The sequence below is a fragment of the Gorilla gorilla genome, chromosome 1 (assembly GCF_029281585.2).
Source record: "Gorilla gorilla gorilla isolate KB3781 chromosome 1, NHGRI_mGorGor1-v2.1_pri, whole genome shotgun sequence".
Taxonomy (NCBI): Eukaryota; Metazoa; Chordata; class Mammalia; order Primates; family Hominidae; genus Gorilla; species Gorilla gorilla.
Window position 1 is genome coordinate 210,961,605 of NC_073224.2, and position 23,321 is coordinate 210,984,925.

At 40.1% G+C, this 23,321-nt stretch overlaps 1 protein-coding gene and 1 pseudogene across 50 annotated transcripts in view; one reads left to right on the plus strand and one right to left on the minus strand.

Annotated features, from left to right (window-relative positions):
* Window positions 1–23,321, minus strand: part of EPB41 (erythrocyte membrane protein band 4.1) — a 233,172-nt gene that overhangs the window by 124,195 nt on the left and 85,656 nt on the right. For 25 of the 50 annotated variants that reach the window (XM_055389777.2, XM_063701041.1, XM_055389773.2 and 22 more), the window contains exons 2-3: window positions 8,425–8,882; window positions 2,773–2,985 (exon numbers count right to left, since the gene is read on the minus strand). In XM_055389777.2, the coding sequence (XP_055245752.1) occupies window positions 2,773–2,826 (54 nt within the window). In that variant the 5' untranslated portion in view covers window positions 2,827–2,985; window positions 8,425–8,882. Of the gene's footprint in view, window positions 1–2,772; window positions 2,986–8,424; window positions 8,900–23,321 lie in introns of all 50 variants that reach the window. The other 25 variants (XM_019013824.4, XM_019013826.4, XM_055389732.2 and 22 more) reach the window with 1 other exon arrangement.
* Window positions 13,335–13,693, plus strand: LOC109028390 (large ribosomal subunit protein eL27-like; annotated as a pseudogene).

Below are 23,321 nucleotides of genomic sequence, written 5' to 3' on the forward strand. Positions count from 1 at the left end.
GCTAGGAATCATTTTCTTAATGTTTCTTAACCTAGAAAGTCAAACCATTCCCAAATTTGGGTTCTTTTACTCCTATTTATAGGAAGAAAATACCCTAACTTAAAGACTGAGATTTAGTCAGAAAGTCCTGGCTCCTCCATTTACTAGCTAAACAAGCTGAGTAGATTCAATTAACTTTTCTGAACATTAGTTTGCTCAGCTGTGAAATGATAAGAATATTTACACTCATCCTACCTCTTTACTGGAATTGTTTTAACAATAATCAAATATGTGAATGTCTTCTGAGAAATATATATGAAAATACTTCAAAAAATTAGAATCATTTTTTGAGCAAACATATATGACATGTCCTCCTCTCAATGAGATGAGTTATTTTTAATGACCATTAATAATTCACATAAATGTTCATTCATTGTCAGTCTTAACTCATCCATATCAAATAATTTTTTTCTCCCATGTTTTCATTCTAAATGACAGAAGATGATTTGAAAATGCTTCATGTATTTTCCCTAATCCCTTATTCATAATTCTAAAATCCAAATGGCAAATTTTGACTTGAACTGTAAAGAGACTATTTATAATCTTAATTTATCCACCTCAGAATGAATCTTCATATCTTTTACCATAGAAATACTATGTTTGATCATGTGGGTGCTGCTACAGACACTGCTGGGTTTATTATAAAATATGCAGAATATGTACTTATTCCCTTGCTAAACTCCAAAATATTCTGAATTCTAGTTTTTATTTTGTTTTGTTTTGAGACGGAGTCTCGCTCTGTCGCCAGGCTGGAGTGCAGTGGTGCGATCTCGGCTCACTGCAACCTCTACCTCCTGGGTTCAAGCGATTCTCCTGCCTCAGCCTCCCAAGCAGCTGGGACTACAGGTGCGTGCCACCACACCCAGCTAATTTTTGTATTTTTAGTAGAGACGGGGTTTCACCATGTTGGTCAGTATAGTCTCGATTTCTTGACCTCGTGATCCGCCTGCCTCGGCCTCCCAAAGTGCTGAGATTACAGGCGTGAGCCACCGTGCCTGGCCTCAAAATATTCTGAATTCTATAACACATCTGTCCCCAAGGGCTTCATATGTAAGAGATCCATACCTGGATCTTGGTCTGAATGGGAAGAATAGGTGTAAAATAGCTTTCCCCATCTCTAAATTAGTTAGTGCAAGAAGCAGAAAAAGCAGACCCTAAGGCTCTAGTTAGGTGTATAGTACCTGTTTCAAAGTACAATTACATCTTTCTTGATTTCCTTTTTAAACTTAGGAATACCTATTAGTAAATATAGCATAATACTTTAGATGATTTGTGATTGAACATATTTACATTTGCACATAAATAATGTGATTAAGAAATAAGGCTGGGTGCGGTGACTCATGCCTATAATCTTAGTACTTTGGGAGGCTGAGGCAGGCAGATCGCTTGAGCCCGGGAGCTCAAGAGCAACCTGGGCAACATGGTGAGAACCTGTCTCTACAAAAAATATAAAAAATTAGCCAGGTGTGATGGTATGTGCCTGTAGTCCCAGCTACTTAGGAGGCTGAGGTGGGAGGATCACCTGAGCCCAGGAGGTTGAGGCTGCAGTGAGCTGTCACTGTGCCACTGCACTTCAACCTGGGCAACAGAGCAAGAACCTGTCTCAAATAAATAAATAAATAAATAAATAAATAAATAAATAAATAAATAAATAAAATAGTTTGTTCCACATATATGTGAATTACACACTTTGTCAATAAAAGCTGTTACTAGTAACAATTGCAATTGCTTATATATCAAGCATATCATAATAAACAACTACTGTTCTAGTTTGAAAAATATATAGTTAGTAGATTTTTTTAAATTTCAACTTGCTCTGGCCGGGCGCGGTGGCTCAAGCCTGTAAACCCAGCACTTTGGGAGGCCGAGGCGGGCAGATCACGAGGTCAGGAGATCAAGACCAGCCTGGCTAACACGGTGAAACCCCATCTCTACTTAAAACACAAAAAACTAGCCAGGCGTGGTGGCGGGCGCCTGTAGTCCCAGCTACTTGGGAGGCTGAGGCAGGAGAATGGCGTGAACCCAGGAGGCGGAGCTTGCAGTGAGCTGAGATTGTACCACTGCACTCCAGCCTGGACGACAGAGAGAGACTCTGTCTCAAAAAAAAAAAAAAAAAAAAATTGTCAACTTGTCCTGAAGGAGCAAAAAGAGTAACTGAATAACTCTGATATTTTTCTTCAATCCTGATTCAATCACTTATTCTTTCAGAAAACAGAAAATTTTAAGAAATGGCATTTACTGGACTTAAAGACTTACCCATCATCTTCCCATAATCCCACCTCCAGAAAATCACCATTAATACTTCCACCCAGAGAAATAATCATTAGAGGCCGGGTGCAGTGGCTCATGCCTGTAATCCCAGCAATTTGGGAGGCCGAGGTGGGCAGATCACTTGAGGCCAGGACTTCAAAACCAGCCTGGCCAATATGGTGAAATCTGTCTCCACTAAAAATACAAAGAATTAGCCCGGCGTGGTGGCACATGGCTGTAATCCCAGCTACTCGGGAGGCTGAGACAGGAGAACCACTTGAACATGGGAGCTGGGGGCTACAACGAGCCAAGATCGTGCCACTGCACTCCAGCCTGGGTGACAGGGCAAAACTCTGTCTCAAAAAAAAGAAAAAAGAAATAATCACTAGAGTGAGTCTTATCATGGGCAAAATCACCACTTACGCAACTCTAGATGAAACCACCTGTAAGAGTTCTGATTGTTGGAAATGAAAACATACTCACCTCCACAACACATTCATAAACTGTGTCATCCAACAAAGAAACCTTGCAGTGCATGTTCCTGTGTTTTCTGATTGGTTTTTGGGAAGCTTTTAATTCTCTTTCTGCTTTTGATTCAGGGCTTTCTTCTTTTACTTCTATTTTGGAGCACTCTTCAAGTCCTTCTCCTTCCTTAATTTCAAAATCTGGATCTTCTCTGAGTTCTTCCTGAGCAGGCTACATATCCATGACATCGCCAAGTCAGTAATAAACACATTTCACAAAACATGCTGTATATGCTTTTACCTATAATAATCTTACCAATAAAAGCACGAACTAAAACAAATATAGCTGACATTAATATTAAATATTTTTCTATAAAAAATAATATGATCCCCCAAATGCCCTAAAGACTTTGCTATTATTAAAACTTCTCAGGTAGAATCCCATCAAATCAATAAATGAAGGTCTCAGGTAAACCGGAGGATACCAATCCATTGCTCTCAGCATTATATATTCTTCCTGACCAAGCCATTACACGGTATTATTAAAGTTTAACAAAAACGTTATTATCTCTGCCCATGCTCCTCAATTTTAGCAACGTAGCCTTACAAACTGCAAAATAAGATGTGACTTGTTACATATTCTAAATTTTAAATTAATTTTAATTCTAAGAGAAATGCTTGGGACCAATTTCATATCATTAAGCAAACATGTAGTAGGCTAAAAATTTTAACTACCAGTTAACACCTTTCTACCCAATATTAATCATGTTAAATGCAAAGAAGATTCAACGAAGGAAGAGTTTCCTGGTGCAATCTTAAATTATCCCCAAATAATACCGATAAGTAGGATAACATTTTTGGTATACATTTTTTTTTGAGACGGAGTCTCGCCCTGTAGCCCAGGCTGGAGTGCAGTGGCGCGATCTCGGCTTACTCCAAGCTCCGCCTCCAGGGTTCAAGCGATTCTCCTGCCTGGGCCTCCTGAGTAGCTGGGACTACAGGCGCCCGCCACCACGCCCAGCTAATTTTTTTGTACTTTTAGTAGAGGGACGGGGTTTCACCATGTTAGCCAGGATGGTTTCGATCTCCTGACCTCATGATCTGCCCGCCTCGGCCTCCCAAAGTGTTGGGATTACAGGCGTGAGCAACTGTGCCTGGCCGGCATACATTTTTACTTTTACTTTCAACACAACAAAACTACTGACATATTTTTATCTAAACCCGACTAATTATTTTCTTTTAAAAGAATGTTACTTCCTTGTGTAACAGCTGGAAAACAATTAAAAGAAAAAAAGAATGCATGGTTGACAATTAGGAAAAAGGAATTAATTATTTGACTCCTGCATTAAATACTGGAAGTAATCTAAAAGACTCCTTCCGATCTTTCATGACCCTCTCACTGCAACCTCAGGAAGTCTCTTCACTGGCTATCCTATCTATCTATGCCCGCTCTACTGTCTTTCATATCAGTACTCTGGTGGCTTTATAACTTATTACAATAAATAATTATTTTTATTTGCTACTTTTTTGTCTTCTCTATTAAAGTCCAGAAGGGTAGAAATCATGTCTGTTTTATAATAATAATAATACCAAACATTTATACAACAATTACAATGGGCCAGTCACTATTCTAAGAAAATTACTTATGTGAACTAACTCAATCCTCATAACTACCCTGCGAGGCACGTAGTATTATTATATCCCCACTTGATAGAGGGAGGATAATAGTACCTGGCCTGAAGGATTGTAAAACAGGCCAGAGAAATTAAGTAACTTGCCTAGGATCATACAATTAATAAGTCACATACCAGTCTGGCTTCAGAACCCACGATTTGTTTTTTTTGCTTTTTTTTTTTTTTTTGAGACAGAGTCTCACTCTATCACCCAGGCTGGAGTGCAGTGACATAATCATGGCTCAATGCAGCCTCGACCTCTCAGACTCAAGTGATCCTCCCACCTCAACATCCCAAGTAGCTGGGACTACAGGAGAGCCACCATGCCTAGCTAGTTTTTTACTTTTTTGTAGAGATGGTGTTTCTCCATGTTGCCCAAGTTGGTCTTGAACTCCGGGGCTCTAGTGTTCCTCCTGCCTCAGTCTCCCAGAGTGCTGGATTTACAGGCATGAGCCACCACACTCAGCCCCAAAATCCATGATTTTAAACCTCTTCACCATATTGCAGTTTTTATTTACCAAGGTATATCCAGCCTAGGGCCTGGCACACATGGTAGGTTTTCAATAAATATTTGTTGAATGAATAAACAAACATTAAAAATTTACATAGGCTTCCAAAAAATCCAAGCTACTCTGGATGAAGACTGGTACAATCCTATATTTATATATATTACATACTTAAATGTAATATAAATATATATTTATATATTTATAATATAAAGCAAACACGCTTTTTAAAAAATTCTGGATAAAAAAGGACCATTTAAATAAAATCCTATTACATATACAGAAACATGGTTAGGCAAATAAACCTTTATCCAGACGACTCTGATCCACAAGGTTTTGACTATAAATATTAGTTTCCAAAAGGCCTAAAATAGTTTGTTCTTTTAAATAATATCTCCTTGAAATTTTACTAACAATATCGTTTCTTTTTCTCCACATGAAGACAAATAACCTACAGACAATTTATTTCAATTCTGAATTAAATCTTAATGAATGAGATTTTAGTTAAATCTAAAATTAACTGTCCATCATCTGTGTCAACTTGAGAACAAATCTATGACCTTTAGACAATGCAGACAAGTTCTAATTCAAATGTTAACTAAAACAAGATATGGATTTTCCCCTATATAAAGCTGAAGGAGAAAAAAGCAGTTAAAAACCCCTTGAGGCCAGGCACAGTGGTCATGCCTGTAATCCCAGCACTTTGGAAGGCCGAGGCAGAAGGATTGCTCGAGTTCAGGAGTTCAAGACCAGCCCAGGCAACAAAGCAAGAGCGTCTCTACCAAAAAATTTAAAAATTAGCTGGGCATGTGGCATGCACCTGTAGTCCCAACTACTCAGGAGGCTGAGATGGGAGGATAGCTTGAGCCCGGGAGGTTGAGGCTGTAGTGAGCCATGATCACACCACTGTATTCTAGTCTGGGTGACAGAGAGAGACCCTGTCAAGAAAGAAAGAAAAAAAGAAAATAAATAAAGAGGGGGAAGGAGGGAGGGAGGGGAAAGGAGGGAGGCAGAGGAAGAGAGGAAGGGAGGGAGGGAGGGAAGGAGGGAAGGAAGGAAGGAAGGAAGGAAGGAAGGAAGGAAGGAAGGAAGGAAGGAAGGAAATTTGAAAAACTCTTGAAAGTACCAGGCTTCCTGAAAGACAATGTAATTTTTTTTTTTTTTTTTTTTGAGATGGAATCTCGCACTGTCACCCAGGCTGGAGTGCAGTGGCGCGATCTCGGCTCTCAGCAAATTTTCCTGCCTCGCCTTCCGAGTAGCTGGGACTACAGGCGGCCGCCACCATGCCCAGCTAATTTTTTGTATTTTTTGTAGAGACAGGGTTTCACCATGTTGGCCAGGCTGGTCTCAAACTCCTGACCTTGTGATTCGCCTGCCTCAGCCTTCTAGAGTGCTAGGATTACAGGTGTGAGCCACTGCGCCCGGCTGATAATGTAATTTAATTCTTTTGGTATTCCTAAAATAAAATGGTATTAAGATATGAATGGTTTCTTTGCCTTTACTGTTTGTGTTTATTTACTAGCTAACATTCATTGAGTATTTATTAAATGCCAGGCAATGTTTTAAGGGCTTTTACCCGTTTCACTCTTTTAATCCTTTCAATCCCAAATGAGGTGGATATTATTATCCCCATTGTACAGAGGAGGAAACTGATAAAGTGAAAAGTGTCACTTTTCTTCGATTTGAACCCTCTAGTCAGATTCTATAGCTTGCATCTTAACTATTACAGAACATAGTAAATCTTGTTTTCAACCTTGTTTCACTAACAGCAAGTGTACAATTATAATTTTATCCTAAATTTTACCCTCAGCACTTTGAATATACAAGTAATAGTTCTAGAAATACATGTAATATTCTAATAAGACTCTAATAAAACTATGGAGTCCAAATCTCACACCTATAATGGAAACATGTAGGACTTATACTTTTTTCCCCCCTAACACTGTCAGAGTTCTAGAAGGACTTACACTTTTAACAATGCAGATAATATTCACATGCTTCAGAAATAAGAAGACTTTGAAAATAATTCTTAATTGTAATGGTGAGGCTGAAAATAAATGACATTCTCAGAAAACAGTCTGAGTTACAGTACTAATGTTTTCCCATTTTTTGGGACAAATAAACTCACAACTCATGTTTAGTTTAACAACACTATGTCACAATTAAGGCCCCAGACTAATATACATTACACAGGTGATAGAAAGAGCTGGACTTCCTCATCTGTATCTTACACTCTGTGGCAATATGATCTAGTTAAAGAAGATGATCAAAATAAGGTAGACATGCCTTGAATCTATCACATACCTTCAAAGGGCTTGAATTCATCACACAGCTTTTAGGAAGATTTATGTAAAAGAACCACATCTGCTGATAACCGTCCTGTTCCTAATAATTCCACAAAAATGAACTCTAAACCATCTCATTTTTCTTTTCCTCTCTCATGAGAAATCTTCAATTTGTTCCATTATTATAATAAAATGATATATGGGCTGAACACATTGATTTGATACTTTTTTTTTCTCTTCTATTCTTTGATTTATAAACAGTAAATGGACAGGCATGGTGGTACACACCTGTAATGCCAGCTGCTCAGGAGGCTGAGGTGGGAGGATCACTTGAGCCCAGGAGTTTGAGATTAGCCTGGGCAAAATAGCAAGACCCTTTAACACATATAAAGTGTAAGTATCTGTTTAAAAAGTCAATGACTACATTAATTTTTTTAGAGTAGAAACTATAAGCTGGGCATGGTGGCTCACGTCTGTAGTCCCAGCATTTTGGGAGGCTGAGGTGGACAGATTACCTGAGGTCAAGAGTTTGTGACCAGCCTGGCCAACACAGCAAAACACTGTCTCTACTAAAAATACAAAAATTAGCTGGGCATGGTGGCCAGCGCCTGTAATCCCAGCTACTCGGGAGGCTGAGGCAGAAGAATAGCTTGAACCCAGGAGGGGGAGGTTGCAGTGGGCCGAGATCACACCACTGCACTCCAGCCTGGGTGACAGAGCAAGACTCAGTCTCAAAAAAAAAAATAGAGTAGAAACTATAAAGCTTTATGATGCTACTTATCACTATCAATGCCTAAGTCAACCAGCTAGTAAGAAATAAAACCAAGTACTTTTTTTTCCCCCCGTTGTTGAGACGGAATCTCGTCCTTGTCGCCTAGGCTGGAATGCAGTGGCACGATCTCAGCTCACTGCAGCCTCCGCCTCCCGAGTTCAAACTTCTCCTGTCTCAGCCTCCTGAGTAGCTGGGATTACAGGCACCCGCCATCAGGCCCGGCTAATTTTTGTACTTTTAGTAGAGACAGGGTTTGGCCATGTTGGCCAGGCTGGTCTCGAACTCCTGACCTCAGTTGATCCGCCTGCCTCGGCCTCCCAAAGTGGTGGAATTACAGGCGTGAGCCACTGCGCCCAGCCCAAATACTCTTAAATGAAAAATAAAGTGTATAACCCCGCCTTCCTTTGCCCACCTCCCATATCCACACATCCTTACCTGTGTTTCTGCACTGCTTAATGAATGAAGATCCAAAGATGGGTCTGTTTTGAGTTCAGGTTCAGGAGCTGCAATTGGGGCCTTTAAAATGATCTCTTCATCAAGACTGGTTCCAAATTCTATCTCTTTCTGACCTCCTTCACCTTTTTCTTTATCTGACTCTACTTCTTTGCCTTCTTCCTCGGACACCTGAGATTTGGGCCTTTTGAGAAACGAGGAGAATAGTCGTGAAAGTCCTCTGCTTTCTGATGTCCGCTCCTTGTTCTTGGTCAAGTCTTCATGTGTAGGAGTGTCTCCATTAGAAGCTTTCAGCTTCTGTTCACACCAATTATCTCCTTCAGCTGCTGTTTGACAAGATTCCTCCTGCTGAGGTTCTTGTTGGCCTGAGTTTATGGCTTCCTCACCCTCTTCCTTCTGTTGGTGCTGTGAATTTTCGGCCTCAGTCACTAAACTCTTCTCTGTTGTCATGATGTTGCTATTAAAAAGAAGATAGAAAAGGGGGGCTCTTACAAGCAAAACACATTACTGTTGGCAAAACCCTAAACCCTAAAAAATTAATATACTTAGGTATTTAATTGCCAACAAACAGAATTCAAACCCATTAAACGTGAGACTTTCCATTAAATTACAAAAATATCTTATCTACACATCCTGAATAAAATATTAATGCCTTGAGTCACTAAAGATATGCACATAGAGAGAGTAGCTTAAAATAGTACCCACTGAGGCCACCTTAGTGAAATACATCACATATTAAATCCAATGCCTAGAACTGTATATAGTAAATACAGTTTTATCCTTCCTTAAAAAAGGACTGTGGTTTAGTGTCCTTTGAGGGTATCAATCTGAAGGTATAGGATTTGCAGGAATTATTCCCTGCAAAATTCTCCACACACCAAGAGACGATGAAATTTAAAAGTTCCCCCAGTCTTTATTGTTCTTTTTCTTTACATTTCTTAGGATGCAGAGACTTCTCCATTAAAATTGCAAAAGTAAAATTCTGATAGTTTGTTGTAAGACTGGATAACAGCAACGACAAATATACAGTTGAAATACTGCAAAAAATTTCCTTAGGTTTTCATGTTACAATTCCAAATTACAACCTCTTTCAGAGGTATCCCTTTTTTTTTTCTTTTTGTGGAGAATGGGGTCTTGCTATATTGCCCAGGCAGGTCTCGAACTCCTGGGCTCAAGCTATCTTCCCGCCTCTGCCTCCCTAAGAGCTGGGATTACAGGCGTGAACTACCGCGCCCGGCCAGAGGTATCCCATTTTAAGCTCTTTCAGTCTCTTTTTTCTCCTGATAAACATGATTTTGAAAGCTCAGAATTTTTAAGAGTAGGAAGTGAAACTAACAATAGAGAAACGAGATAGAGAAGAAAAACTTAGAAAGCAAGTGTTGATTCACTCGTAGGGGAGGAGGAAAGAGCAGGCAGCTGACCTTACATATTTCAAACATCTTGGCTTCTAACCTCTTGATCTCAAAATCCCAGTATTATCAGTCAAGCTTCACAATAACAGCCAACGAGCATTGTCACGTCTACTTTACTAAAGAATAACCAACACACGTGGGGACTTTGAAAACACTAGGCAATGAAGTCGACTATTGATGATCTTATGCTTTGATTCACTGCTATCACCAGAAGTACTTCCTTCCCATCACTCACAAAGCAGCATTTACATTGTCTTCTCATCTTCTCTGTATTAAATAAAGTAATTTAAAAAAAAATTTTAAGGCTAGTGAGGTGAAGCAGTGGGAGTCGAGAAGAAACAAAGACATCTATAACTGGTTGTGATCAATTAGCTAGCTGTAAGCACCACTGCACCGGAGAAGCCTAAATGAAGTAACTTTATCTGGATGTTAACAATCTGAATGAATGAACAAACTATATTTAGCTCATTCCCTCTTCAGGCCCTTCACACTTGCTGCTCTCTCTACTTACACTGCTCTTCTCCTGCCTATTTGAAGGCTGGTCACCTTCATATCATTACTGTCTTATGCCTTAGGAGGCCTCCCCACATAACCTAGCTAGAAGTATTGGCCTTCATGCCCCCAGATACCCTTACAGGACTACTGCACTTATTATCTGTAATTATTTTGTTAACATATTTGTTTACCAGTTTATTGTCTTTCTTCCCTCTCTCCAGCTAAAATGTCTTTCTTCCCTCTCTCCAGCTAAAAGTTCTAAAAGGACATGAACCTTGACATATATATATTTTTATCATTGTATACCCAATGCCTAGAACAGTACCTGACACATAATAGGTATTAATAAAAGTTTTAGGCCAGGCACAGTGGCTCACGGCTGTAATCCCAGCACTTTGGGAGGCCGAGGCGGGCGGATCACCTGAGGTCGGGAGTTTGAGACCAGCCTGGTCAGCATGGTGAAGCCCCGTCTCTACTAAAAATACAAAAATTAGCCGGGAATGGTGGCAGGCGCTTGTAATCCAGCTACTCAGGAAGCTAAGGCAGGAGAATCACTTGAAACTGGGAGGCGGAGGTTGTGGTGAGCCGAGATCATGCCATTGTACTCCAGCCTGGGCAACAGAGCAAGACTCCATCTCAAAAACAAAAAAAAAAGTTTTTGGGGGCTGGGCATGGTGGCTCACGCCTGTAATCCCAGCAATTTGGGAGGTTGAGGCAGGAGGATCACTTGAGCTCAGGAGTTCAAGACCAGCTTGGGCAACATAGCAAAACATCGTATTTATAAAAAATTTAAAAATTAGCCAGGTATGGGTGGCATGTGCCTGTAGTTCCAGCTACTTGGGAAGCTGAGGCAGGAGAATCACTTGAATCCAGGAGGCTGACGCTACAGTGAGCCATGATCATGCCACTGCATGCCAGCCTAGGTGACAGAGCAAGACCTTGTCTCAAAAAAAAAAAAACAAACCTAAGTTTTTTTAAAAAATGAATTGATTTCACTGAATATATCTGATAAATACAAACTGCAAAGGCATTCTCTAAATTTATTCAAGTAAATTTACTTCAAATGCATGATACTAATTGATTCATTCAACAAATTCTTATCAGGCACCTAGCACAGGACTGATGCTAGGTGCTAGAAACACAACAGTAAACAAAACAGTCAAGGTCTATGTCATCATGGAGTTTACATTCTTGTTTCAACTTTAACCAGTATAATGAAAGAAAAATTCAAAATAAATTTTGTTTAAAACCACTATTGATACAGACAGAGGGGCAGAGAAATTCTAGGCAGAAAAGGACGGGTCTCTGACGAAACCCTACCCTCAAACAGAAAAGCATGAGATTGCAGCCCAAAGTGAGACTTTATATCCCTGTTTTCCCACTGGAATGTTGCCTTTTCCTAAACCACCCATGGCCCCACCTCACCCCATCCTGTGCCTATAAAAACCCCAGACTCAGCTGGGAGGGAGGAGAAACAGCTGGATGTTGGAGAGAAGCAGCTTGACTTCAGAGGGATAGCTTGATGGTGTAACTTCAGAGAAGAATTCGGCTGGAGATGGCTGTACTTCAGAGGAAGATAATCTACCCACCCCCGGCCCCTTTTCAGCTCCCCTTCCCGCTGAGAGCCACTTTCATCGGCAATAAAATCCCCTGTATTTACCATTCTTCAATTCATTCCTGTGACCTCATTTTTCCTGGACACCGGACAAGAGCACGGAAGCCATGTGTGCAGATACAAAAGGCTGTCACACTGGCCCTCTGCCCTCACTGGCAGAGGGCAGCACCTCACTCAAAAAGGCAAAGGGCCCACTGAGCTGCTAACACTTAAGCTGTTCGTGGATGGCATGTCGAAGCTAAAAGAGCACTGTAACATGCCCTCTGGGGCTTGGAGGGATGCAGATACTGCCCCCTGGATACTGCTGTGAGGTCCACGTGGCCTTGAGTACTGCAAGCACCAAGGCAGTCAGCTCATTCCAGTGCTTGTGCACTCCAGTTCCCACCTCGTTCACTCGCACGCTCCTTCCTACAAGGAGTTGAGAGTGGCAGGCTCAGTAAACAAGGTACGCCTGTCACAATTCCCATGAAGAGGTCAGGCAAATATCCTGCTTCACTATAAGGGGTCTGATTCACTAGGTCTGGAAAGGGGCCTGAGATTCTACAATTCTAATAAGATGTTGCCAATGCTGCTGGCCCACTGAGCACATTTTGAGTAGGAAGCACAGAAAACCACCATTACAATCACTTTGAGAACGTACTGCAAAATGCCTAAGAAACAAAGACTATAAAAAGCTGCTTTTAGCAGGTGGAATATAAAGAGCGGGAAATACTTGACACAATAAGTGCTCAACAAATAAATGCTTGTTAATTAATGAATGAAACAAATGATGCAACACATTAAATGTGAAAAGTGAACCACTAACATTTTTAAAAACTCTTTTTGGCACTTAATCAGACTTTGTAATCTTTAAACATAGAGTATGGCAAATCCAAGTTTCCTACCCAGCTGTGACAAGTGCCCAGATTCAGTGTTCTGGGTATCTCCATTGATAATATCTCTGTGCCACATTTAGGAATTAATGATTAGGACAGGAGCCAATCATAATCCTGAAAGATATAGTCCTCAATGGCATAATCCTGAGTGTTGAAATCCCAAAAGACCAAAATCCCAAAAATATAATTCTGGAAAAAGGAATTTAAAAAAAATTTAAAGATACGTATTTACATTTTTAAGGGGGATTTATTTGAGAAACATAAAAACATAACAGAACACTTCATAGGCTACTTTACATGATAAAATAGGCAAAAACAACATACATATTTTGCAAGCATAAACACTTGGGTATACTAATGACAGTCATACAGGTATAAGTCATGAGCAGACAAGGTGTATTCATAAAAAAATAGCTTATATAACTGCAGTCATCTGAAATACCACGACAAACAACCTAAGTCTTAAGATCAATCAAAAACCATGATGGGCTTTTTGCTGTAGGCCCAAGTGGTTGCTGCCGAAATGGGCAAGTTCATGAAACCTGGGAAGGTGGTGCTTGTCCTGGCTGGACGCTACTCTGGATGCAAAGCCATCATCGTGAAGAACATTGATGATAGCACCTCAGATTGCCCCTACAGCCATGCTCTGGTGTCTGGAATTGACCACTACCCCTGCAAAGTGACAGCTGCCATGGGCAAGAAGAAGATCACCAAGGGGTCAAAGATCAAGTCTTTTGCAAAAGTTTGTAACTACAATCACAATGCCCAAAGCCCGACAAGAGGCCAAGGTCAAGTTTGAAAAGAGACAAAAGACAGGCAAGAACAAGTAGTTCTTCCAGAAGCTGCGGTTTTAGATGCTTTGTTTTGGTCATTAAAAATTAAAAAGCAGCAGCCATAAAAAATGATGAGTTCATGTCCTTTGTAGGGACATGGACGAAGCTGGAAACCATCATTCTCAGCAAACTATCGCAAGGACAAAAATCCAAACACCGCATGTTCTCACTCATAGGTGGGAATTGAACAACGAGAACACATGGACACAGGAAGGGGAACATCACACACCGGGGACTGTCGTGGGGTGGGGAAGGGGGGAGGGATAGCATTAGGAGATATACCTAATGCTAAATGACGAGTTAATGGGTGCAGCACACCAACATGGCACATGTATACATATGTAACAAACCTGCACACTGTGCACATGTACCCTAAAACTTAAAGTATAATAATAATAAAATTTTAAAAAAATAAAAAATAAAAATAATAAAAATTAAAATTAAAAAGAAAAAAAAACCATGATTGGCTGCCACCACATATTACAGTTGCCCAAAGAGCATTTTACATATATGCACAATGCTTACACACGAAGTCAATGTTGTGAAAATGGACCTTGTGGAGTCAAATTTGCAAATATGCAAAAAATGCATAAAACACATTCGAACTCTCTAAAAGTCTTGACACAATTTATACCTCCAGTAATGGAAATGATGTGAAGATGAAATACAGAGCACAGCATATTGTAAAAAATAATGCTGGCAATTTGAACAAGTGGGGAAAAAACTTTTAAAAACTAAAAAGAAAACTCAACATATGAAAAAGTATATTACAGCAATAGATTCTGGGCAATTGTGCAGAGGCGGTCCATAAGAGCAGGCAGACTTTCACAATCATTTATATTTTGAAGTCTTGCATCACCACAAATAGCTGCTTTTTTCCTTTTAGAGCATGGCTCTCCTCAGAGAATACATTCACATTCATTTTATACATGGTGCTGCTCTTTTTGAAATTCTTCTATGATTCGACATACATGGACATGAGCATTTCCTGTTAAATTTTCCCATCTTTTGTGTCATGCTTATATGTTGTCTTAGGCATGCAGAAATTTGTTTCACAAGTACTCATATGCAGACCACAAATTTGGTGGAAACAATACTGGTGATCAAACAGAAACACCATTGTGTGTCTTCTTATCCTACTGTGCACGTAATTATTTTTGAACCAGTCAGTAACTTCACTGGTTTCTTCAGACAGATGCAGTTTTAATTTATTAAAAGCTCCTGGAGGACAGGCGCAGTGGCTCACGCCTGTAATCCAAGCACTTTGGGAGGCTGAGATGGGCAGATCACCTGAGGTCAGGAGTTCGAGGCCAGCCTGGCCAAAGTGGTAAAACCCTGTCTCTACTAAAAATACAAAAACTAGCTGGGCCTGGTGGCGGACGTCTGTAATCCCTGCTACTCGGGAGGCCAGGCAGTTGAGGTTGCAGTGAGCCGAGATTGCACCACTGCATTCCAGCCTGGGTGACAGAGTGAGACTCTATCTCAAAAAAAAAAAAAAAAAAACTCCTGGAATATCATCAGCTGGAAGGAATGCCAATGCAGGCAAATAATGTACTTTAAAAATAAAAATAATGCACTTTTTTTGAGACAGGTTCTGACTCCACCCAGGCAAGAGTGCAGTGGCACAATCTCAGCTCACTGCAACCTCAACTTCCTGGGCTCAGGCAATTCTCCCACCTCAGCCTCCCAAGTAGCTGGAACTACAGGTACATACAACCATGCCCAGCTAATTAAAAAAAAAAAAAAAAAAAAAAATTTTTTTTAAAGATGGAGTTTCACCATGTTGCCCAGGCTGGTTTCAAACTCCTGGGCTCAAATGATCCTCCTGCCTCAGCCTCCCAAAGTGCTGGGATTACAGAAGTGAGCCACCATACCTATAATGCACTTTATTTTTTTTTCTCAACCCTCCCCTAGTGACATCATAATGTGCTTTTTAAATTTTTTAAATGTATTTTATTATTTTATTTTTTTGAGACAGGTTCTGGCTCTGTGGCCCAGGCTGGAGTGCAATGGCATAATCTCAGTTCACTGCAACCTCCATCTCCCCAGCTCAAACCATCCTTCTACCTCAGCCTCCTAAGTAGCTGAAACTATAAGCACGCACCACCAAGTCTGGCTAATTTGTTTTTGTATTTTGGGGACAGATGGGGTTTCACCATGTTTTGCCAGGCTGGTCTCGAATTCCTAGGCTCAAGTGATCTTCCTGTCTTGGCCTACCAAAGTGCTGGGATAATGTGAACCTGCCACAATGCACTTTTAAACTGAAACTTTCATCCTTGCTGTATTGTGTGGCCAATCCATTCATCTGAATTTTCTGCCAAATGCATTGGGGTTGAATGGAACAAAGTTTATTCATAGCATTTTGAAATTCACTTTTAGAAGCCTTGATTGCACCCTATTCCAAATCTGTCATTATGGTTCGGGGATTCAATCAAAATCCATTTTCTTCTGCCAAGTCTGCCAAATCTTCAAATAAACATTTATAAGGTGTTTCACTTTTTCCAGTCACTAATACATAAACTAGTAGATCAGTTCTAGAATTTTCAGATTCAATGGGGGCATGAATTGTATACAAGTGATTAAAAAAAAAAAAGTGAGGACAGTTTCAAAAGTACCATCCATTAGCCAAAGTGAAGCATGTGCTAGTTTTGCATATTAGATTTAGTGGTAAATATAAGAAGTCTATCCTCTTTGACAGTCAAATCCCTAATCAAGAATAGTTCACCATTTAACATGTTTTGCAACAGTGGAGGAACCTCAATATCGACAAGTGTGTTTGGTTCAGAAGGTCACCGAGCTTGTCAAATTCTTTTTATTCTGTAATGAAGGGTGTTTTTTAAAGGCAAGTATGAAGGGGCATGTGTGAAGGGGCATGTGTGAAGGGGCAGTAGTCGTACACGATTGAATATAATTTGGCAGGGGAGATCTCTTGTATTTTTCGCATGCATTTTCAATTCTTGTATGGTCTTCAAAACACTCACCGCACTTGTATTTGGAGAGTGGTTGTGGTCTACAAATTTTGTAAGTATATGTGGTCCATTGGAAAGTTTTGGTATTGCTTGGCCATTGCAGTTAAGCAACACTCTGCTTTCACAGCAGCAATAATAATTAGCTTTTAAACTTTTATCTTTCACCACTAAGTAGCCTCATACACTTAACTTATCACAGCCTTTCTGTGAGGAAACAATTTCACAGATATTTCATTGTGTTGCAAGTAAAAGAAATGACATTCAGCTTCTCTAATATCAAATCTGTATTAGTCAGGGTTCTCCAGAGTGACAGAACCAATAGGAAATGTATAGATACATGACGGAGGATTTACTAGGGGAGTTGGCTCACATGATTGTGGTGTCTGAGAAGTTCCACAACAGGCTGTGTGCAAGCTGGAGACTCTGGGATGCCAGTGGCATAGCTCAGTCCAAGACTAAAGGCCTCAGAACCAGAAAAGTTGATGGTATAACTCTCATCCTCAAGACCTGGAGGGGCTACTGGTATAAGTCCTTGAGTCCAAAGGCTGAGAAGCCTATAGTTCTGATGCCCAACACAGCAGAAGAAGTCTGTCCCAGCTGTCAGAGACACACGTGTCTTCTGTATTTGTTCTTTCCGGGCCTCCCAGCCAATTTAATGATACCCACCAAAAATGAGGGCAGATCTTCCCCACCTAATCCACAAGACTTACACACTAATCTCCTCTGGAAACATCCTCACAGACATACCCCAAAGAATACTTTACCAGGTTTCTAGGTATTCCTTAATCCAGTCAAACTGACATCTCCAAAATTAAGTCTATAAGTCTACCCCTTGTCCACTTGGCATCTATATGCATCTCCTTAAACCATATTTAATTTCCAAATAAACACAACAAAGTAATAGTTCTGCCTAACATGAAGCAACTACCCTGTGATTGTGATTTTGGGGACTGTAGACATTAGGGATTTTAGACTTCAGGGATTTAGGCTTCAGGGATTTTGATCTTTCAGGATTTTAACATTTCGGATTATGGTGTTTAGGATTGTGTCTTTTGGGATTATGATCCAAACCCAATTAAGACATATGAAGAGTTAGAGGATAACATCTATGAGTACAGAATTGAGACATTTTGCCACATAATGGGACATATGTAAAAAACAAGCCGAACATAAGAATAAATGAAAACATAATTAAGGAACAGGCACAGAGGTAGAAAGGCAAAAGAATTCTACTGAAACCAACTTCAGTTAGTACCATACATTAAATGCTAGAAAACAATCAGGAATTCAAACAATGCAGTATTCAGCAAAGATGCTACAACTCAGTCTATACAAGAAAAAAACATAAAAATGAATGATTAAGGAGAGTTTGCATCTATGTTCTTTAAAAAAAAAGAGAATATAAAATGAAACTGATAAAGCTTGCTGACACTTTCAGTTAGCTCTGAGGTTAATATGAATTAAACAAATAAATAAATAGCAAAAAGAAAAAAAAACCCTATGGATCACTTACTAAAAGCTCAAATATACTTCTCTAGACAAATGCCACGCAGTCATGTTCTTCCAGACAAATGCCATGCAGTCATGTTCCTCGTGTTACAAATGACAGGACGGGTACAGAGGAAAAGATATAAAGAAGTCAAGCAGCAAAAACAGGATAAATGCTCTACAAACAAGCTCTTCCTATGTAAATGACACTATTTTCATTCTGGATATAAAATCCAAAAGGAGGTATCCATTTAATGTCAGAAAGAGGTCTTTTGATTTAAACAAACAAACAAAGAATCTACACAACACTGAAGAAAAAGTGATGAGTTACCGTTCCATCTCAATCCTAATCCTCAAAACCCTATGAATTACACCCCATCTGGTATCAAAGATACACTTGTTTTAAAAGTGTGCATCTGTTAATTTCAGACAAATCAACCTTTAAAAAAAAAAAAAGAAAAACATACTGAACAGACTGAAAAGACTGAATGGTTATCTTTCATTTTTTTTTTTTACATCTCTGTAACATTGAGTCAGTGCTCCATTAATGCTTCTTGAGTTGAAAACTTCACAAAAACACTGCAGTTTGGCAGCATTAATAAAATTTCCTTTATAATCACCATTTAGGGATGAAGTTTGATGATTTAATTCTAGGTATTACTCTTCAAATTAGCTCACTGAGAAGAAAAAAAATAAAAAACCGCTGGGCACAGTGCCTCACACCTGTAATCCCAGCACTTTGGGAAGCCGAGGCAGGCAGATCAACTGAGGTCAGGAATTTGTGACCAGCTTGGCCAACATAGTGAAACTCTGTCTGTACTAAAAATACAAAAATTAGCTGCACATGGTGGTGCACACTTATAATCCTAGCTACTTGGGAGGCTGAGGCAGGAGAATGGCTTGAACCCAGGAGGCAGAGGTTGCACTGAGCCAAGATCCCACCACTGCACTCCAACCTGGGCAAAAGAGTAAGACTCCATCTCAAAAAATAAATAAATAATGCTTTGAGGGAGGAGTATAGATGTCAATAGAAAGAGACTTGAAGTGCAATGGGCAAAGGGAATTCCACACAGAACCAGTATTATTAAGAACATTGTAAGTCCAAAGAAACTAGTAAGAATTCCAGACTAGCTGAAATAGGGCTACAACAGGGCAGCAGGGGGAGATAAGGTTAGAAAAGAGCTACCGTTTAAAATTCCATGGCCAGGCACGGTGGCTTACACCTGTAATCCCAGCACTTTGGGAGGCCAAGGCAGGAGGATAGCTTGAGCCCAGGAGTTTGAGTCCAGCCTAGGCAACATAGAAAGGCCTTGTCTCTGCAAAAAATAAAAAATTAGCCAAGTATGGTGACATGCCCCTGTAATCCCAGCTACTTGGGAGTCTGAGGTAGGAGGATCACTTGAGCCTCAGAGGTCAAGGCTACAGTGAGTCATGATTCTGCCATTACACTCCAGCATGGGTGACAAAGTGAAACCCTATCTCTCAAAAATAAAAAAATTAGATTCCAACAGCAACAATAATAATAGCAGCTAGCATGTACTGAATACCTAAATGCCACACATTATTCTACATGCCTTAAACCACTCTACAAGGTAGACACTCTCATTTCCCAGAAAATAAACTATGGGTGGTTAAAAAATTTGCTTCAGATCATGGAGTCATGCATTAATGAAACCATTAAACATGGTGATAATTCTGTTGTAAATTATCAGGCTAGTATCCGTCTCTGTAAAACACAGTACTTCAGATGCTTCTACCTCAGAGATGCTTCTCTGTTAACTAAACCCCTATCTGTTGAGAAGTTATGCACAGACTATTCAATCTGGCTAAGACCACCTCTATTTCTACCAGTTTCAAGTTCCCCGCCCATGTACATATTTCTTTCTTTCTTTCTTTTTTTGAGATGGAGTCTCACTCTGTCACCCAGGCTGGAGTGCAGTGGCGGGATCTCGGCTCACTGCAAGCTCCGCCTCCCGGGTTCACGCCATTCTCCTGCCTCAGCCCGCCACCACGCCCGGCTAATTTTTTGTATTTTTATTAGAGATGGGGTTTCACCTTGTTAGCCAGGATGGTCTCGATCTCCTGACCTCGTGATCCACCCATCTCGGCCTCCCAAAGTGCTGGGATTACAGGCGTGAGCCACCGCGCCTGGCCACATATTTCTTCTTTTACTCTTTCCAGAGTGTACGTGTAGAATGAGACAGGAAGAGACAGGCAAAGACACACTATGAAATGACTTGAATATCATGCTAAATTGTTGGGACTTGATTCCTCAGATCCACTGAAAGCTTTTAAGTAGGGAAGTAGATAAAGTGGAGGCAGAAGAGGCTAGAGACAGAGGGAAATTCAACAAATGACTGGGTAAATTCAGGTTATCAGTGAATATTCACAATGGGAATCCCTAGGGAAGCTGAAATCAATACTGAGCAGAGAAACTTGAAAAGCCTTGCAACCAAGGTTTAAGAACTCCTGCTGCCCTTAGTTTCTCTAGCTTATTCTCACTAGCACACTTCTTATTAATCCAGGCAGTTGCATATCAGAGCCTAAAGGCATTTTTATAATATACCTCCTTTAGCCGACTTTGGTAAATGGTAATAGAACCAAAATAAGGCCGGGCACGGTAACTCGCGCCTGTAATTCCAGCACTTTGGGAGCCTGAAGTGGGTGGATTACCTGAGGTCAGGAGTTTGAGACCAGCCTGACCAACATGGAGAAACCCCATCTCTACTAAAAATACAAAATTAGCCAGGTGTGGTGGCGCATGCCTGTAATCCCAGCTACTTTGGAGGCTGAGGCAGGAGAATCGCTTGAACCCGGGAGGCGGAGGTTGCAGTGAGCCAAGATCACGCCACGGCACTCCAGCCTGGGCGACAGAGCAAGACTCCATCTCAAAACAAAAACAAAAACAAAAACAAAAACTGAAAAACTTAAATAGAGAAGAGAGATTAATATCTTGCAAGTATCTCAATAAAACATGTCCAAAATTAAATTCTTAATTCTGTTTTTCCTGTTCCCATAAGTGGCTCAATCATACCATCCAGTATCTCAAAGCAGAATCCTAAGTGCTGTCCTTCTCTTAGCCTTCTCCATTTCCCTTCCTAATCAAATCTGTCTGTTCATCGTATACACTCTACCACCAAAATATATTTAGAACCAGTCTATTTTTCAGCTTCTCTACTGCTATTATGTTTGTATGAGTCTTCTTCACTTCTCACTTAAATTACATCCTATAATGATTTGGCTTTTGCCTACCTCACTAACCTCTACCCTTGGAGGTTACCCAATTTGACAATAGTTCACACACTAAAAAGGATCTTAAGTCCTTGACAGAACATGCCCCAACAGAAATGAAATTCTAAAACAGCTTACAATCTTTATCTGCATTTCTAGACTTATAGTGACCAGAGCATTCCTATGCTAAGTCGTGGGGCTACTCTAGTAAGAAAGACAAACTTAGTCTCTGACCTCCTGGATTTGATTCTCTATCCAGAAGACTGTGGACAGTAACAGCCCCTCAGTTCTCAGTATTTATATTGAATCTTAAATCTTACATTCAGTTCTGAGCAATCTATTTTAGAGAGAAAAAATCTGTCAGAGATAGAAGATAATGATGCAATTTGAAACCATGTCATAAAATAAATAACTGAATGATATTGGGACCTTTAGCCTAGAAAAAGAGAATTCAAAGCAGGAAAACGATTGCTGCTCTAACAAATTTCAAGAGCTGCTGAATTTCATGTGACTCCTAAGGGCAGAATTCATTAGCCCACAGAAATTACAAAGACATAGTTTTCATCTAAATAAAGTAAAAAGAAGAAATTGCTAATAATTAAATGAGCTGCTTGGGAATAGTGAGCTTATTATCATCAAAAATATTCACTCGAGCTGAATGCCCATCTGTTGTAGATGCCAGAGAGAGGATTCTTCTAGTAAGTGGGTCCTTACATTAACTGAATTCTCAGGTCCTTACCAATGCTAAGATTTTACAAATAGGAAGGAAGAAAGAAAACAAATGGGGTTGGGCACAGTGGCTCACAGCTATAATTCCAACACTCTGGGAGACCAAAACAGGAGTATCACTTGAGACTAGGAGTTCCAAACCAGCCTGGGCAACACAGCAAGATCCTGTTTCTAAAAAAAATAAAAATAAAAAAAGTAGCCGGGCATGGTGGTGCATGCCTGTAGTCATAGCTATCTGGGAGGCTGAGGCAGAAGAATTGCTTGAGCCCAGGAATTTGAGGCTCCAGTGAGCTATGACTGCACCACTGCACTCCAGCCTGGTTGACAGAGCAAGACCCTGTCTCTGAAAAATAAAAATAAACAAAAGGGACATTAGAATAGTTACACAATGGATTATTTTTTAAAGGCTATATTATTTCTCCCCCACCCCCAATATCCCCATGGACACCAGAGAAGGGCTATATTAAAAACTCAAGAGTCACCATTTGGATTAGGAGAATAAGGGGGTAAAAGCAAAAGTAAAGGATAATAGGCCCTTTTACTTCCCTAGTCAGAGAACAGAAACTAGTGACATTCTTTCAGACAGAAAGAAAATATGTTCAAGTATGAAGGTTTCAAAACTATGCTAGAAAACAGCTTCTTTCCTGATAAAAATCAATCCCCCAAAACCACAGGAAAGTATCTTTCCTTTCTAACTCAATTTAAGTACACTAATTAGCACCTCTAGAATAGGATAATCACCAATGTGGTCTTTGGATGAAAATGGTAATTTAAAATTTACAAAAGAGTTTCTTCAGAATTCTTCCTCTATGCTCTTGAAATTATTTGAATATTAAATTACTCTTTATGAAGCCTTGCAGTGGCTCACGCCTGTAATCCCAGCCCTTTGGGAGTCCAAGGTGGGAGGATTGCTTGAGCCCAGGAGTTTGAAACCAGCCTGGGCAGCATAGTGAGACCATGTCTCTACTAAAGGAAAAAAAAAAAAAAATTAGCCAAGCGTAGTTTCATGAGCCTGTAGTCCCAGCTCCACAGGAAGGTGAGGTGGGAGAACTGCCTGAGCCCAGGAGTTGGAGGCTGCGGTGAATCATGATCACACTACTGCACTCCAGCCTGGGCAACAGAGCAAGACTCTGTCTAAAAAAAAAAACTACTTGCCATACTGAGTGAATCAGGAATGTCACTGAGCATGATCATGCTGTTTTCAAAAACTTGGTTTTTAATTTAAGTCATTT